The 17154-nt window shown below is 43.1% G+C and overlaps 1 protein-coding gene across 7 annotated transcripts in view; it reads right to left on the bottom strand.

Annotated features, from left to right (window-relative positions):
• edc4 (enhancer of mRNA decapping 4) overlaps positions 1 to 17154 on the bottom strand; it is a 62649-nt gene that overhangs the window by 33998 nt on the left and 11497 nt on the right. For 5 of the 7 annotated variants that reach the window (XM_079500620.1, XM_079500625.1, XM_079500621.1 and 2 more), the window contains exons 8-18: positions 16399 to 16511; positions 15640 to 15723; positions 15424 to 15519; positions 14317 to 14413; positions 13057 to 13237; positions 12001 to 12067; positions 11762 to 11856; positions 11114 to 11292; positions 1938 to 2017; positions 1450 to 1564; positions 469 to 812 (exon numbers count right to left, since the gene is read on the bottom strand). In XM_079500620.1, coding sequence (XP_079356746.1) covers positions 469 to 812; positions 1450 to 1564; positions 1938 to 2017; positions 11114 to 11292; positions 11762 to 11856; positions 12001 to 12067; positions 13057 to 13237; positions 14317 to 14413; positions 15424 to 15519; positions 15640 to 15723; positions 16399 to 16511 — 1451 coding nt within the window. The remainder of the gene's footprint in view (positions 1 to 468; positions 813 to 1449; positions 1565 to 1937; positions 2018 to 11113; positions 11293 to 11761; positions 11857 to 12000; positions 12068 to 13056; positions 13238 to 14316; positions 14414 to 15423; positions 15520 to 15639; positions 15724 to 16398; positions 16512 to 17154) is intronic. The other 2 variants (XM_079500622.1, XM_079500623.1) reach the window with 2 other exon arrangements.

Genomic DNA, 17154 nt, shown 5'->3' with positions numbered 1-17154 from the left:
GTTGCATATTGTGGACATTAACCCATTTTGGGCGGGAACCCCTTTTGGTGTTAGCATTATGTTATGCTTTAGCTATTGAAAAATATCAGATCTACAAGCTCATAGCGCGCCACCGAGTGGCGTGCTACGAGCTTGTAGGTCTGCTATTTTTGAAAAATCGAAGAACGACTGACATAGAAACATAGCTTTTTCAGAAAACTGTCAGGATGTGGAAGACATTTTTAGAATCTGATCTCAGGTCAGAATGGGTTAAATGGGGGGCTCTTGAACCGGCAAGTAGCAGTGAGCGGGTCCTTCCTCCTTCTCCTACGTGTCTGCAGTCTGCTGCTTTGTCGCAGACGCACCTGCTTTTATTAGTCGTGTGCTCAATAAGTCTCTCCTCAATAAGACTCAAAAGCTTGAAATTGTCGGTGCAACCACACTTGTATAATTTCCCAGTGTAAAAATCCTCTATGTTGTTCATATTACCTGCTGTTCACTCCACGTGGCGAGGACAGGAGGTGCAGAGCAGAGGCAGCAGAGGCCATGCTGTTTGGAGAGCCTGTTTGGAGACCCGGCAGAAGCAGGGGCTCTGGGTTCGAGATCAGCCCTCCTCGCTGGAGCTGCAATGTCTGGGAGGCAATCTCTGGCATGTCCTGGGACATGGCCGTGGAGGCCGAGGAGATGACATCGGGAGATCGTGCCGGGAGATCGTGCCGGGAGATTGTGCCGGGAGATCGTGCCCTAGTTGGGGAAGCCTGTGTTGGCAGGAGGGGGGGATCCAGTACTCCAGAACCATCAAGGGAGAGAGGGCTACTGGGAGAGCCCAAAGCCTGGGGGGTGAGAGCAGATACAAGAGGAAGGAGGATAAGAAAGCTTAGAGGGGTAGAAAAACTAGGTATATAACAATTATATATTTTGATGCTAAGAGTGTAGTCTGAGAAATAATCAGTTTCAAAATTATTATTAGACAGTTTTATGTATACAACCAGGTTGCTTCCTTAATGGTTACATCCCTTTGATTCAAACCTACTAATGGTTTGATCTTTATTTACACAAGTGTGCTAATTGTTGTGCCTGAGAGTATTCATGTGTGCATATTAGAGAGAAATGCAGTGTCTAATACATGGAGCAGGGAGGAGGCAAGCAGGCATACATGTGAGTATTGGAATGTGGCCATCAGTCCAACCTCGCTCGGAGGCGGATTAAGTCGCAAGTGTGAAAGTCATATTATTGTAATTTGGCTAGTCGAGAGAGAGAGAGAGAGAGAGAGAGAGAGAGAGAGAGAGAGAGAGAGAGAGAGAGAGAGAGATTGTGTTGCTTTATATATACACTTGCATGTGCCAAATCGCCAATGTTGTGAGCTTGTAATTAGCTGTATTTGCAACCAAGTATCAATCAGGCTTGTGTGTGTGTGTGTGTGTGTGTGTGTGTGTGTGTGTGTGTGTGTGTGTGTGTGTGTTCTCCTACTGGCAGGTTCTCCAGTCCAGGTAGTAGTATAGCGCCGGCTCTGGGGCTGCTGGTGGAGGCGGAGAGAGTTAGACTACTGCTGCTGTTATTGCTAGGGCTCACATCGTCTACAACTCTGCAAACACAGGAAATATATTTGTTGTCCTAAGGCAATACATACAAAAGTCAGATACAAACATTACAATCAGTAAAACATCTCACAGCCAGTACTTTCTGACCATTCATCTTGGGGTGTTACACCGTTACATCCCAGACGAACGATACTTCTCACCAAATTATAGAAACCCTGGTGCATTGTATTTTCAGCTGAAATACTTTTAATTGCCTCAGAATTGATATCAATCTCCATATTGCAGTGCTCACGTACAGTACATGGTGTGTGGGTGTGAGTGTGGATAGGTGACCGTCTACTACTGAATTGCTAAAACGACATCGTCACCATTCTTTAGCTGAACTATGCTGCATGTTTGTAAAGAGAGGCTGCTAACCTGTTGGTCGAGTCCGAGTTGCTGCTCATGGCTGTGACGATGGTCAGACTGCTGGCACTGCTTCCAGGAGAGGCAGGAACCTGGAGGGACACAACCAGCACACCATCACTGCTTTGTTGTTTCTGGAGTTGGTTGGTTGGTTGCTTTAACCCATTTTGGACTGAGGTTGATAAAAAAAAAGGCTTCTAAATCCTAACATTTTTCTGAAAAACCCATGTTTCTGTCAGTGGTGCTCAACATTTTTCATGTCAAGGACCCCCAGAATTATCTCTATTGGGCCACGGACCCCCATCTCAAAATATGTAGTTCCAGGGACCCCCCAGAAGCCAATATTTTAATTAAAAATGTTCGCACTGAAATATATATTCAAATATTTGCACCACATTTTCACGACTTTTAAAAAAAAAGTTGCACGCCACGAGCTTGTAGATCTGCTATTTTTCAATAGCTATAAAGTATAACAGAATGCTTGAAACACCAAAAGGGGTTCCCGCTCAAAATGGGTTAATGGCATTGATTGATTGCTTTACAGTCATCTGTACATGCAGGCCTAGGTTGTATAAATAAACATTTGGATTGGCAAGGACAAGACATAATACCCAAAACAGACACGTTAAACACATGTTTGAGTGGTGCTAAGCAGTAGCCACTCGTATGCGCATGCGTGTCCGTAATCTCCGTATATATGTCTGTCTGTCTGTGTCTGTCCGAGCACGGACAGCTGAAGCACCTCGCTAATACCACTGGATGGCACCGTTGAGCAGCTACGGAGTAGCACAGTACGGAGTAGTACAGTACAGTAGGAGTAGTACAGTACCAGTAAAACAGTATAATACAATAAAGTACAGTACAGTACCGTACAGTACGACACGGGGTAGTACAGTACAGTATGGAGTACTACAGTACAGTACAGTACAGTACAGTACAGTACAGTACAGTACAGTACAGTACAGTACAGTACAGTACAGTACAGTACGGAGTAGTACAGTACAGTAGAATACAGCAGGGGTTCTCAACATTTTTGGCTGGGAACGCCCGAAAATGCTTTGGCCATGTCTCGGGACCCCCCAAAATAATTGTGGGACCCCCCGAGGGGTCACGACCCCCGGGTTGAGAACCCCTGCAATACAGTACAGTACATTAGAGTACAGGGTAGTACAGCAGTACAGTACAGTACAGTACAGTACTGAGTACAGTACTGCACAGGTCTGGTTTTTTACTGTCTGGATGTATTCGCCCCTGAATGATCCCATCAGTCTTCCTGATGATTCTTTCTTGTCAAAAGAAGGTAGCTCTCGTTGTCATACCATGAAATCAAAGACAACAACGTAAGAACTGCAGCTTGAGCGATTCCAAATTCTCAGTAAGCTGCTTTAATGCTGATGCCAATCATTATCCCTCCCCCTATTTTGATGTCTAAAGCCCGCAACACACCAAATAGTCCGTGAGCCAGGGGGGTTGGTCTGTACCATCTGGCTGAATAAGGCTCATAGTGATTTTTGTGAAGGTATACATGTCTAGAGTTAGAAAATATGTGATAGCATTGCACCCGTGGTAGCTTTATGAGTGCTATCATGCATTTTATTTTATAACACTAGGCGAAAATTGCATGGATCAATATGGAAAAAAAAATAGTAATACACCCCCCAAAAATGATAGAAAAGGTTTTTCCAATTGGTTCTGGTACCTCTAGGCATGCTTAAGAATATACTGAAAATATAGGAAAATATACATTTTCAAGATGGCGTCCAATATGGCTGCCAGGAGCTTAAAATGGCTATAACATCATTATTTGGGGGTTTAGGACTAAAGGAATGTGGCTGAATCAGTGAAAGTGATCAGTTAATTATAGGGATGTGCCGATGAGACAGTTTGGCCGATATCGATATCCGATATAATTAATTGCTGTTATGGCCGATAACCAATATTACCAATGTCGATCTCATTCTGTATTGAAAGATTATAATTTTGTCTATTCTGAAAAATACATGTAACAGGGTGTCTGCACTGCAGGCTTAGGCAAGTCACATCTAACTTAAATACCTTTATAATATTGTGAGCTTGTAGATCTGTTCAAACTGTTACTTTGGGCTTGTTTATCTGTAAAGACAGACCGATTCATTAATTTAATTATTTTCATTTTTTTATTTATTCCAAACATGTTAAAATATAAATGAGAAAAGACAAAGGAAATAAACGTCCAAAAATAATAATAATAATGATCTTTCATAATCCTTAACTTATGTTTATGTTCGAAAGTCGGGCAGATACTGGCACTGAGGAGGATATTGGAAGGGGTATGGGAGCGCAACCTGTCAGCGGTGATCACATTCATTGACTTCCAAAAGGCTTTCGACACCATCCACCGGGGGAAACTCATGAGTATTCTACGTGCCTACGGAGTTCCAGAAAAGTTGGTCCAGATGATAGAGTCAAGCTACAGCCAGACTCGAGCCAAGGTCCAAGTTCGGCCTCAAGCTCAATACCAAGAAAACAAAGGTAATGACAGTCAACACAGAGGACAAAACCATTGCCACTGCAGACGGGACGGTGCTCGAGCGAGTCGAGGACTTCAAGTACCTCGGGGCCTGGACTGCCTCAACTGAAAAGGATCTGAAGGTTCGGAGAGCACTTGCCTGGAAAGCCTTGCACGGGATGAGGAGAGTGTGGAAATCAGACATGGGAGAAGACCTTAAGAGGCGGCTGTTCATAGATACTGTCGAGACATGGACCCTCACAGTACAACAGGAAAAATCCCTGGATGGAGTCTACACAAGAATGCTACGAATGGCACTAGGTGTCACATCAGAAATGTGGACCTCTTCTATGGGGACCTACCACGGGTCACGGACAAAGTCAGAGAGAGAAGGATGAGGCTGGCAGGGCACTGCGTCAGGTACCCAGAACTTGAGGCAAGTAAATTGACTATGGGAGCCAAACCCAGGGCAAAGCCAAGGGGGGGAAAGAAGCGCACCACCTATGTAGACGTGCTGCGGCGCGACAGCTTGGCTAACAACACTGCAGAGCTCAATAACCTGATGTTGGATAGGACATTGTGGAGGGCAGCGATCCAGGAATCCCGAGTTGGTGTTGGCTAGACCTCACTCTCGCAGTTACTATGTTCGAAAAAGGAGTAGGGAAAAGTTTATTGAAAAACGTAATCGGTCTGATTAATCAAACCGATGCCGATTAATCTAAAAACAACTCAAATCGTCCGATACCGATGTGTTTGCCGATTAATCTCCCATCACTAGTTAATTATGTATTGCCAAATCCAAAATGGTGTCCATACCACACCCAAAGTGATGTTCTATTGTACTGCATTATGTAAAAACATTACAATTACAAAATGAACAGAATAACTGTCACATAAAATCAATTTCTTATAAGTAGGTCAATCTTATGTGCTAAAGGTCAGGTCAATGTCTGTCTCATAAGCAGGTGTGTCCAAGCATGCAGGAGATACAGTATGGTCACTGGTTGACATGCACAGTATTCACCTTACCATTGATATGCAGCTGTTTGTTGTTGTAACCTACAGCAGGGGTATTCAACTAGATTGAACTGTAGAATGATGGTGTGTGGGGGGCCGCACAGCGTGCACGCTTTACTGAAAATGTGGGGGTTCTCAAAATGCATTTGTGCTCAAACACAAAGATGTATACATTTGTGCACAGTAATGAGCAGGATAATATGACTATACAGCTATATGTTACCATAGAATAGATGTAGACCTATTTGACAGTGCATAAACATAATTGCCTTGACATTAACGACCTTCAATGGGACAGTCCTGTGCAACCTCATATCCATGTGCAAAGGCAAGATCAGAGCACAAAATACTTTGCTGGCAGGGAACTTCCCAGACTACCCTGATGTGCTGGGTGAGTTGGGTGTCACAATGTAACAATCTGTTGCTGCTGTTGTACCACGACAGTTGTACTCATATACAAGTGGAATGTGGCAGACCACCAAGCTCAATTTGAAAGTTCAGGTGATGTCACACAATTTGGATGGGAGATCCACATTTTGCTAAGGGTGACCTGACACCTGATGAGATGTTGAAGCTACAAATGAGAAGTGATGTTGATAATAAAGAGACGATGAGGTAGATCAGGATTTGGGTAAGATATTGCTGCCAATCAGGAGGGCTAGGGGGATGTGGTGGGTTGATTTTATGTTCCTGATTATGAGTTGAAGCTTACAGATATTGAATGTAGTTGCAAAAGATAAATATTATCATATTTTCTTATGCTATTATTACAAACGTATAAGTATAAGTTGTTATAGAAATAGAAATAGTTGTTTCTGTTTCATTGACCAGACCTTTAACATGTGAGATTGACCTGATATAAAGGCCTTTTTTGATTATGCCAATTACCAAAGTTTGGGCAACCAAGCTAAAATTGTCCCCAGATACAAATCAACAACCAAAACGTAATATGAAACAGCATTATTAGGTTTGGTATTGAACAGATAGAAGTGTCAAATGGACTAACAGGTGATGTAATGGTGAACGGAAAGTTATCTTATGCATTACTTACACTGTACACTTACACTATATTTAGTTTATTGAATTTCATAAAACATTTCATTAGAATTTATGTTCTAAGATGGTTTTAAATATTTACAGTTATTTACAGAGGGAACCTTTGTGCTGCATCTTTCATGAAAACAGAAGTACGTCTCATGTAATATATAGTCCCTATATGTTGTCTCTCCTGTAATAGATAACATTTCTAGATGTGCTAATTTTAACAACTTTTCAGAGAAATATATAGTCTGAGCTGTATCCCAACCATTCTTCAAAGATATATGATCAATAATAGGAGAGAACCATCAGTTTGAAGTAGAATGCTCCATTCGGATTTTGAAAATTGAGTTTTGGCATGTGGTTATAAATGGAGTGATAACACACAGAAAGCTACCACAGATGCAATGCTATCACATTTTTCCTAGCACTATGGATGTATACCTTCCCAAAAATCACTATGAGACTTATTCACCCCATCGGTACAGATGACCCCAGATTTGGGGTCCTGGCTCACGGCCTAAAACTTTGTTGTCCAGACTACTACAGCTGTAAGTCGAACGAGTTCGGGAGATCAGTCGGTTGAAAGGAGTGGAAAAAGGTGCTGATATACACTACAAACACATGAACATTTGCATGCTTAACCCATTTTGACCTGAGATCAGATTCTTCGATTTTTCAAAAATAGCAGACCTACAAGCTCGCAGCGCGCCACTCGGTGGCGCGCTGTGAGCTTGTAGATCTGCTATTTTTCAATAGCTAAAGCATAACATAATGCTAACACCAAAAGGGGTTCCCGCCCAAAATGGGTTAAGTGCCCAACACGTCTCCAGACGTCTTTAGAAGACCCCCGTAGGGAGCCCATGACGCCTGGGGATGTCTAAAGGTATTTTTAATGATATAAAACCGGATCGCTAAAATCTTTTGCTTGGTCATTCCTTCTGCAGTGGTCTGCACACTGCCGTTCACTTCCTTGTTTACGGCCCGACTGAACTGTCTCTTCACTCTAAGGCACTCTCCATGGTTTTGATACAACGGCAATGAATGGATGAAATATATATTTATTGAACATAAAATGAGCAATATATTTATTTATGACGGTTTGGTGATTAATTGGATCTGTTTTTTAGTTACTCTGATCAGTTAGTCCCAACCATAGGGACTCTGAATCCCCCATACATACCTAAACAGCAGATCCAAAACAACAGGTGGTAGGTGGAGTGGAGGAGGGTGAGCAGCAAAACTTTAAGCAGACAAGCAGTGCAAACTTCCAGTTTAAATAGCCGGTATGAAGATGGAATGAGAGTGTGATTGGATGAAGTGAATCATGTGAATGAGAACGTGATGCTGAGGCGGCCCAATGAACGGCCGGCAGCAACTGCACTGAGTTTCCTGACTGAACTTGCTCTGCGCATGTCTGTGACAGGCGCGACCCTCATACCAATTATGAGTTGACTGTGAGGGAAAAGCCACCAAGTCTATCTGTGTGCTTTGCTGACTGTTACAGCTCTGTAAATAAATCTTTCTAGTATAATTGAATATTGCATCTGAATCAAGGTATTATCTGATGTTTTGAGAGTTTCAATTCCACTAGAATTTTAGACTGGAGTCCATAAGTTATTAGCAAGGATTTCCTCATCAGGTGCTCAGCATCTGTGATACCCGTGGTCCCATGAAATAGTTGGAGAATGAGATTCTGATTTTACAGGCATTTTTTCACCTTAAAGAAACGTAAGAGAAAGAGCTTATGACATTAGTAAGTTAAAGATCTAACATATACGCTTTGGCATATGTGCAGTGTTCAAAGACGTAGTGCCAGGGCCGCACTCCAGCGTGCGACCCATTAGGTTGCATATGCCACTTCATTTCTTAAGGTGTGAGTTCAAATATAACAAGGTCGCACCGGTGCTACTTATTGCTTTCACTCCCCGCCTCAACTCCCTTAGTGCGATAATAAAATATTACTTTCTTATGGCTCATTCCGCAGAGTCTCGCCTCTCTCTCTGCCTCCCTGAGTGCCTGTCTGTCTGCACACGTGAGTCACGTACAATGCGGCAGCGGCGCGCTCACTGATCAAGCCCGAAAAAAACAAAACAAAGATTTCAGCAACAATCAGCCGTGCACTAGTTTCCCTGGAGCGTGCGGTGCACTCAGCACACATTTTACAACTGGATGAATCCACGGTGACAGCAGACACAGAACATGTCCCCAAACACTGAGGTAAACTTGTTGTTTGATTCAACATCAAGTGCCACCGAAAAATAGCTTCCAATAGCTTGTTATTTTGCGTCGAGTAGCGTCGTGTGCAGGCTACATACATGATGGCCTCGGCCAACAAAATACATCTCCCACGTGAAACCTGGTATATTCTTCGTCGTATTGCACGCTGAAAATAGCAGATTTACAAGCTCACAACACGTCGCGTCCACCACACATTGAGCTTGTAGATCAGCTATTTTCAGCACAGACGTTCAGAAACTCTTCCCTTCACAATAAAAGCACATCAGCTTTCACATGTTGGGGCTTCATTCCATATCAAGACAGAAGCAATTAAAGTGGGCAAGGATTACGAATTTGGTGGCATTGCACATAGCAAAAGGGTGCAGGAAGAGTGGGCACGTACACATTGTGGCCACCTCAGAGGTTGAAGAGTGGGCACGTACACATTGTGGCCACCTCAGAGGTTAAAGAGTGGGCACGTACACATTGTGGCCACCTCAGAGGTTGAAGAGTGGGCACGTACACATTGTGGCCACCTCAGAGGTTGAAGAGTGGGCACGTACACATTGTGGCCACCTCAGAGGTTGAAGAGTGGGCACGTACACATTGTGGCCACCTCAGAGGTTGAAGAGTGGGCACGTACACATTGTGGCCACCTCAGAGGTTGAAGAGTGGGCACGTACACATTGTGGCCACCTCAGAGGTTGAAGAGTGGGCACGTACACATTGTGGCTAGGGATGTTGAAAAAAGTTGAAAATCGACTCGATTTTCGACTCATGCCTTCCGCGACTCAAAAACGTATGAGTCGAAAAATCGTTTTTATTTTATTTTTTATTTTTTTGTAATGGCACATGCATGCCCTGGCTGCAGTTAGAGCGCCATCGTCCAAGGGTGAAGGGGAAGGGTATCTTAGCAACACTGAATGCTCTGTCCCATTGGTCGTGTGCTCGTATCATGAGCCAATGGCTGCAGCTCTGAGCCCCCAGACCCCAGGTTCGCATCTCTTTGCTCACGCTCAAAGACAGGTCCGCTCTGTTCTGAGCTGTGAGCGCTCTTCTCTTCTCGTGAAGAAAGCAGGACAGCGTTGTCAAATAAATCCCGCCGTCATTCATACTGTATTTATTCCACGACCCGACATTAAAATACGGAACAACGTGCGTCCCGTATCAGTTCATTACGGGACTTGTGACAGGCTGCTGCAGACACTTGAGAGTTGGGACTAGCCGATAGCATAGCAGCCGATAGCGCCGCTGCTCCTTCAGTGTCGTTGTTTACAAAATAAAGTTTATTTTTTATTATTGAGCTTTGATCATTGATGCAAATTCTAAACATATGGATGCAGCTGCAGAAGTTGTGTTGCTTAAAGGAATGCATAGTTGCGTTCTCCTCAACTGCTGCGCAGCAACAACAAAAATAAAAAAATAAAAAATAATGGAAAATAAATAGGAAAAAAAGTCGATCGACTCGTCGATTTGCGGCCTCGATTTATCGATTGGCCAAATATGAGTCGTTTGGCATCCCTAATTGTGGCCACCTCAGAGGTTGAAGAGTGGGCACGTACACATTGTGGGCACCTCAGAGGTTGAACATGCCCATGCAGGAGGTAAGGGGTGTGTCTCATAATGCCAAATGATAATAACGATATGGAAAAATGCACTATAGGTTAATTATAATAATTTCCTATAGAATGTAATGTTAATTAAATGCCATCATGCCCAGGTAGCTTATAAAAAACACACAACGTGTGTGTGTGTGTGTGAGAGAGAGAGAGAGAGAGAGAGAGATAATATAAATATTCCATGTTATGTGCTTAATTTAAGACGTTTATGCTTCAGCCAAGAAAACCTTTGCTAGCCTTGGTGATAAGGTCTTGTATTAATACCACGCTATACAAAGAAAAAGATGGTGCTATCTAATTTGTGGTGGCGCTACCAACTGAAATGGTAGGTGGCACCTGTGGTACCTGTGAAAAAGTTAGTCTGGAGCACAAATAGCGTTTGGCTATTAGGTGACAAATGAAAACCAAATGTGCTTTTGCTAACGCTCAATTCACCTATAGCTAAGACCCGGTCTCTCCCACTTAGACATTTTCCAGTCAGGCTCATTCATTCCAATGTAAATAGCATGGGTTTTACACATTAAATACTGGTTCATTTTTGGAACCAGACCTTCAAAATCTCTTCCAAATCCGCCAACAAGGCCTGCCATATGCACTGGAAAAATATGTGCATGGCATTTCTTTTTTAAAACAATGTTTTATCATATAGGAAAACTATTGGTGGAGAGGTTTGTCTAACCCATGTTATGCTTAGCTGTGATTGGACCATAGCAGTTTGGGGAGGGGCTTAGCTACAGGTAAATTGTTAGAGAGCACTCATAGAAAACAAAATGAGAGCTAAAGCAGGTGTGGGTGTGGGTTCCTACCGAAGCGCTGGGCGTCATGAAGGCATCTGGGGTCATCAGCTTGGGCATCCCTCCTGCACCCGAGGCAGACAGGAAGTCTGCGGGAGCGGGAAGCGGTGGAATCTTCATCAGATCATTCTCTGAGCCGTTGGCAGACTCCTTGTCAGAGCTCTGGTCCGTCAGGTGATCTGAGAAGCCTGCTGCAGGCAGACAGACAGACAGAGGTAGCGCTAAGGATTAGAGAGGTTGACTGGCTGCTGATTGGTAGAGTGCTGATTCAGAACCTGCTGGATAAACCTAGGTGAAGGAGGAGCAATGTCCTGTCTCTCTACGACTGATTGAAGGGTACGTGAGAAATTCTCTTAGACCCTAGCCTTGCTTGCAGAACTGCAGAGTAGCCCATAGTATAATGGCTAATGAGTGTGGTTATATGCTTTGAAGCAGTAGGCAAGATTCTTTGGCCTGATATAATTTAGAGGTATAAACAGTGTTTATTATAGCGCTGGATCAGGCCCTAAATCAAAATCAGTCGCAGGAACATTTGTTTGAGTTTCTCTCATTCAATAACACTTAACAATAATAATAATAATAATAAAGGATTGCATTTTATGGGAGGGTATGTGAGTGAGTGTCATCTATGTAGTACATAGCAATAGGAGAATCACTTACCAAAGCCATCCTGGGAGTCAGAATGGGGCAGGAAAAGGGCAGAATTGGAATCCATGTTGTTGGGCTGAAACCAAATCTGGACATCTTGCAGAGATCTGAAAATACAGTATTATCAGGAATATTGAGAGAGAGAATGATTCAACCTCAACATAATCATTAACATGTTTTTTTTCTCCTTCAAAACCTGCCAGAATAATTTCACCACTGGAGAATCTTCATAAATTGCAGGGAAAACTCACTTGGTGTGAACACAGTAGAGCTTAATCTGGATCCCAGACTTGGACTCCATAGGCCCCTGGTTGCCCTCTAGAGGAAAGAACAAGAACAACAGGGTAACCGGTGTAAATGGATCACATCGCCAACTGAGAAATAATGGGGGTAAAGCTAGAATTATTAAATTATTTTTTCAGGCATCTCAAACATGGCAAGAGAAGAAAAAAAAAACAAGAAAAAAAAAGGAAATGTATAATATAAAGACATACACATGTAATATAAAACTTTAGAAAATTTGAGTTTTATAGATTTACAGTTGTGGCACATGTTCTCAGGTACTCTGTACATAGCCTCGCATAGCCAGCCTTTATCTGCCTTTGCAATGCAAATTGCCCGAGGCAGATCAATTGTGGGAGGACTTCACGGCCGAATTGGTGACGAGCCAGCCAGATTCACCTGGAACCAGGCTATAACCAACCAGGGCCCAGTATGCAAATAGGGGGAGGGACATTGCAAAAAAAAAATCGAATACCGAGAGAGACAAGACTAATATCCACACAGTGATATTAGTATCGCTACGCCATGCTACTCAGTAGCAGGGTAACATTATACACATGGATCGACTGAAAATCCTGACATGGACTTGGAGGTCTGATGAGATCAGGTGTACTGTATGAATCCTGACATGGACTTGGAGGTCTGATGAGATCAGGTGTACTGTATGAATCCTGACATGGACTTGGAGGTCTGATGAGATCAGGTGTACTGTATGAATCCTGACATGGACTTGGAGGTCTGATGAGATCAGGTGTACTGTATGAATCCTGACATGGACTTGGAGGTCTGATGAGATCAGGTGTACTGTATGAATCCTGACATGGACTTGGAGGTCTGATGAGATTAGGTGTACTGTATGAATCCTGACATGGACTTGGAGGTCTGATGAGATCAGGTGTACTGTATGAATCCTGACATGGACTTGGAGGTCTGATGAGATCAGGTGTACTGTATGAATCCTGACATGGACTTGGAGGTCTGATGAGATCAGGTGTACTGTATGATGTGTGAACAACATGGTGTACCTGTGGTCATGCTCTCGCTCTCCTCCTCCGCAGGCAGGACCTCCGTGTGTCGCAGTCTGCTGTGCGTCACCTCCTGGACGCCGAAGCTGAGCACGGGATGGGTCAGCAGGAACTCAGACACCGCTGTGAAACTGGCCTGGCCTTTGTCCTGGTCCTGGTGGAGCTCCATCACGTAAAGAACCTGGGATAAAAGGAGGTAGGGTGACTGTGTGATCCAGTTGTAGCGACGGAGCATAGTGGTGCGTTCAATGAATCGATATGGCAATATATCGATTGAACATCCGGACGATAGGTGAATCGATCGAGAGGCTGCTGTATCGATATGGTAATAAACGGCATGAATTATCTAGGTGACGCAGTGTTGACAAACGTACGTCTGTTTAACGTTATCAAAGCCCCCCTTGCAAGTTGCAATGCACTCCCTTCCCAGACCCATTGCTAGGATGTTTAGACATTTTATTTTAACTTAACTATCTATGTGGGCCTGAAAGTGAGTTATTGTATTTGTGCAACATGGTCATTATTTTGAATAAACGTATAATCGATATATATTGATATATCGATTTATATCGTATCGTGGCCTCTGTATTATGATACATATCTATCGTGAGATTGCAAGCAATCACTAAGCGGTATACTGGAGAAAATGTAGTAATGTAGTAAATCTTATGTTGATTCTATAACTATACGTTTATTGAAATATTTTGCAGATTTTCAGAAAGTTCTGTTAATATTTGTGATAAATTTGAATGCAAACTACGGTCATTAATTTTCATCATGCACATCAACATGGTATTTGAAGACAGGGAGTTAAAGGAGCATTCAGTGATTTGGGTGATTTGGAAAACCACCCAGTCCGCCCCAGTAACAAAATGTGCACATGCACGCTCTACAGTGGGGGGAAGTGCAACAGGCCAACAGCATGTGCACCAAGGCCCGCCCCCATTCGATCATGATTGGAGGAAGGCCCCTCTCATCCTGATTGGATGAAGGTTTTGCCACCCGCCACCAAAACTGAAACTAGGGTTTTTTGACCCCAGGGGCTTACTGGGGACAGGGAGGAACTCCTTATATGGTCAGCACACTCTATAGTAGGGAGGATTATCCAGAAAAAAAGAAAAAATAAGTGATATTTGAATTAAGTCAAATCACTGAATATACCTTTAACAGTGTGAGAATGTTGTATTAATTTATGACAGCAGGGTGTGAAATGTTAGCCAAAGCCTGGTAGAGTGTAGGTAAGATGGTGGTGTTGCTGACCTTCCTCTGTACGTCTGTGAGGATGAGGCACTCAGCAGACAGGTCCAGACTGGCCTTCAGACTGGGCTGAACCGAGTTGAATGGATCAGCAGAGAACCTAGAAACGGAAGCAAAGAAAGAAGAGGAACCTTACACTGATGATACTTGATCTCGTTGAACAAAGAAACGGCAGGTCCAATGGCGCCCTAGTGTGCACTGTGGTGGAATGTAGTGTGTTTGCTACTGGGCAACGTCAATCAACGGTGGACAAACAGGGTTCCTACACATTTTATATTTTAACCCATTTAGGGCAGACGTCGAAATTTAAAAAAAGTATTCTGAAAGAATATATATTCAAAGATTTGTGCCTCATTTTCACGATATTTCAAAAATAGCAGACCTACAAGCTCGTAGCGCGCCACTTGGTGGCGCGCTATGAGCTTGTAGATCTGCTATTTTTCAATAGCTAAAGTATAACATAATGCTTAGTTAAAAACACCAAAAGGGGTTCCCGTCCAGAATTCCATACTTTTTCATTTCGGTATTCTCTGTAGATTTGTCACACCATATTTGACATCTTGTACAAATAGCTAGATGCTTATGTAACTAAATGCTTTTAGAATCCAACTGTTAACTGCTCAGATCGATGAACCAATAGTATACAGTGCTCGCTCCATGCGCTACTCTATACCAGAAAGCACGCTGGCTGGGCCAGGCTATCCTTGCTATTAACCCATTATGGGCGGGAACCCCTTTTGGTGTTAGCATTATGTTATGCTTTAGCTATTGAAAAATAGCAGATCTACAAGCTCATAGCGCGCCACCGAGTGGCGCGCTACGAGCTTGTAGGTCTGCTATTTTTAGAATCTGATCTCAGGTCAAAATGGGTTAATGTTGCAAATGATAGTGTGTGTGTGTGAGGGGTAAAAACTGGACAGCTATGACGGAAGAGTGCCACACTACTGTATATGCCAGCTTAGCAACGGCTGCTTAGCTAGCATTGGACACTCGCTGTTGGGGTGCTGGGATTTAGCAACGGGTCAATTGATTCATGATAATTAGGGTCCCTTCATTGAGACAATGAGAAGTTATGGAGAAGAGAATGTGCCAGCAGCGCGATGCACGAACCTAATAGTTTGTAAGCAGGTCCATGAAACTGTGCACCACATCTTTAACTCCTGGTTCTGATCCGCTCCGGTTATTAAGAACCGCCAGAATGGAACACTACAGAGAGGAGAGAATAAGGGCAGAGAGAGAGAGAGAGAGAGAAATCAGACAGCTTTAGTTTGGAGGAACTAAACATCACACGTTTCCTGCATAGACTAGAGAATAGTGTGTACTCACTCAGGGTCCTGTTTCTTATGATTGTCACAGAACAGTAAGCAGGATAGAGGACGTCCTCCATGAGGCGTCCACTCATGGAGACACCTGGAGGAGATTAAAGTGGATGGAGACGTAAACAAGTAAACTCACACTAGAACATTTGATCTGGGCCTCTGGTTTGAGGGCACAGCTGTTGCTAACGGGGAGAGCTCAGGAAACTTGGGAGAGCCTTGACGGCCAACATATGTTGTTTATTTAGCAGTACCTAAGATTGTCACTAAATCAGAATTCCTGGACCACCTTAAAGCCAGGTTAGCTGAGCTCAATAGCTTGTTTTCTCCGTAACATTGTCTATTATTTGGGAATATTTCTTGTGTATCTAACTAGATACAACTTTACAAGCAGAGCCAATTGATATTATGCAAACAATTGCAAGCTTTGCAATAGAGTTGTACTGGTGGAGGATACTTTATTCACCGACAAATACGAACACACAAAATAAAATGCCTCCCATCTTGCAATTAGAGGGCTAATTGCTAGTGTCCATTTAAAAAAAACTAATATTAGATTGCCTGACTCTCTCAAAAACTCTCAAACTTGCAAGGCTGAGTCCAACCCCTGAATCACTAGTCACGCCCAGTCACCCATAAAACGAACACTATAATAGAAAATGAATCACCGATATTGTGGGTTAATTCTTTTTCGGGAGAATTCACATTTGCAACGTGCAGTGTAAATTCTAAAATGTTGAAAAAATGTCTACCGAACAGTTTAGTTTACCTGGGCTGGTCCTGGCCTCCCTCTATGTAAATTTGCCAGAACTTGACGTATCCATCGTGGCTTGCTGTAGCGAGCACTGTCCCATCAGGTGACAAAGCTCCTTCGCTGACTCGCTAGAGGGACAGACATATCACCTGTTATTTTAACATGACACAGACTAACAATGAGATGGCTTTCCTATACATTTGAAAATGCTTTCAGCCAGTTTGCTAAATAAATGAGTATTTATCTGACTACCTTGAATACCCCTACATATAATAGAGTCTAGACTACAGAAAACATATATCTTACTGTGGTGGGAGAATTACTTTTACACTGGGCTACAGTGATAGGCGTATATCTTGACCAATGTGCTTATGTGAGCATTATAGGCCAGTCCCTTGAAAGTCGATGATTCGAATAGTCAGTGGAGACCCCCTCATTCGATTCGAATTATTTGACTCGAGCAGTCAGTTTTTACCAAGCCGAGTCTGTGTGTGCGTGTGTGTGTGTGCATGCGCGCACCGCAAATATGTCCGGCCAGGAACGAACGACTCAGAAAACAATAGTTCCGCCTTAGAGAATTTTGGTTCCTACCTAAACTACTGTGCTAAAACTGACAGAGGCACTTATAGTGGACCCCTGCAGATAATAATAATGCAGCTGGTAATTAATTGATTTAATCAATTTGGGCTCGTTTTTATTTTATATAGCGTCAGTTAATAGTGTAGGCTATACGGTGCGGACCTCTGGTGTGTCATGTACTTTTAATTTAGT

The sequence above is a fragment of the Electrona antarctica genome (assembly GCF_951216825.1).
Source record: "Electrona antarctica genome assembly, chromosome: 5".
Taxonomy (NCBI): domain Eukaryota; kingdom Metazoa; phylum Chordata; class Actinopteri; order Myctophiformes; family Myctophidae; genus Electrona; species Electrona antarctica.
Note: the sequence above shows the minus strand (reverse complement) of the source record. Positions and strands in the feature narration are given on the sequence as shown.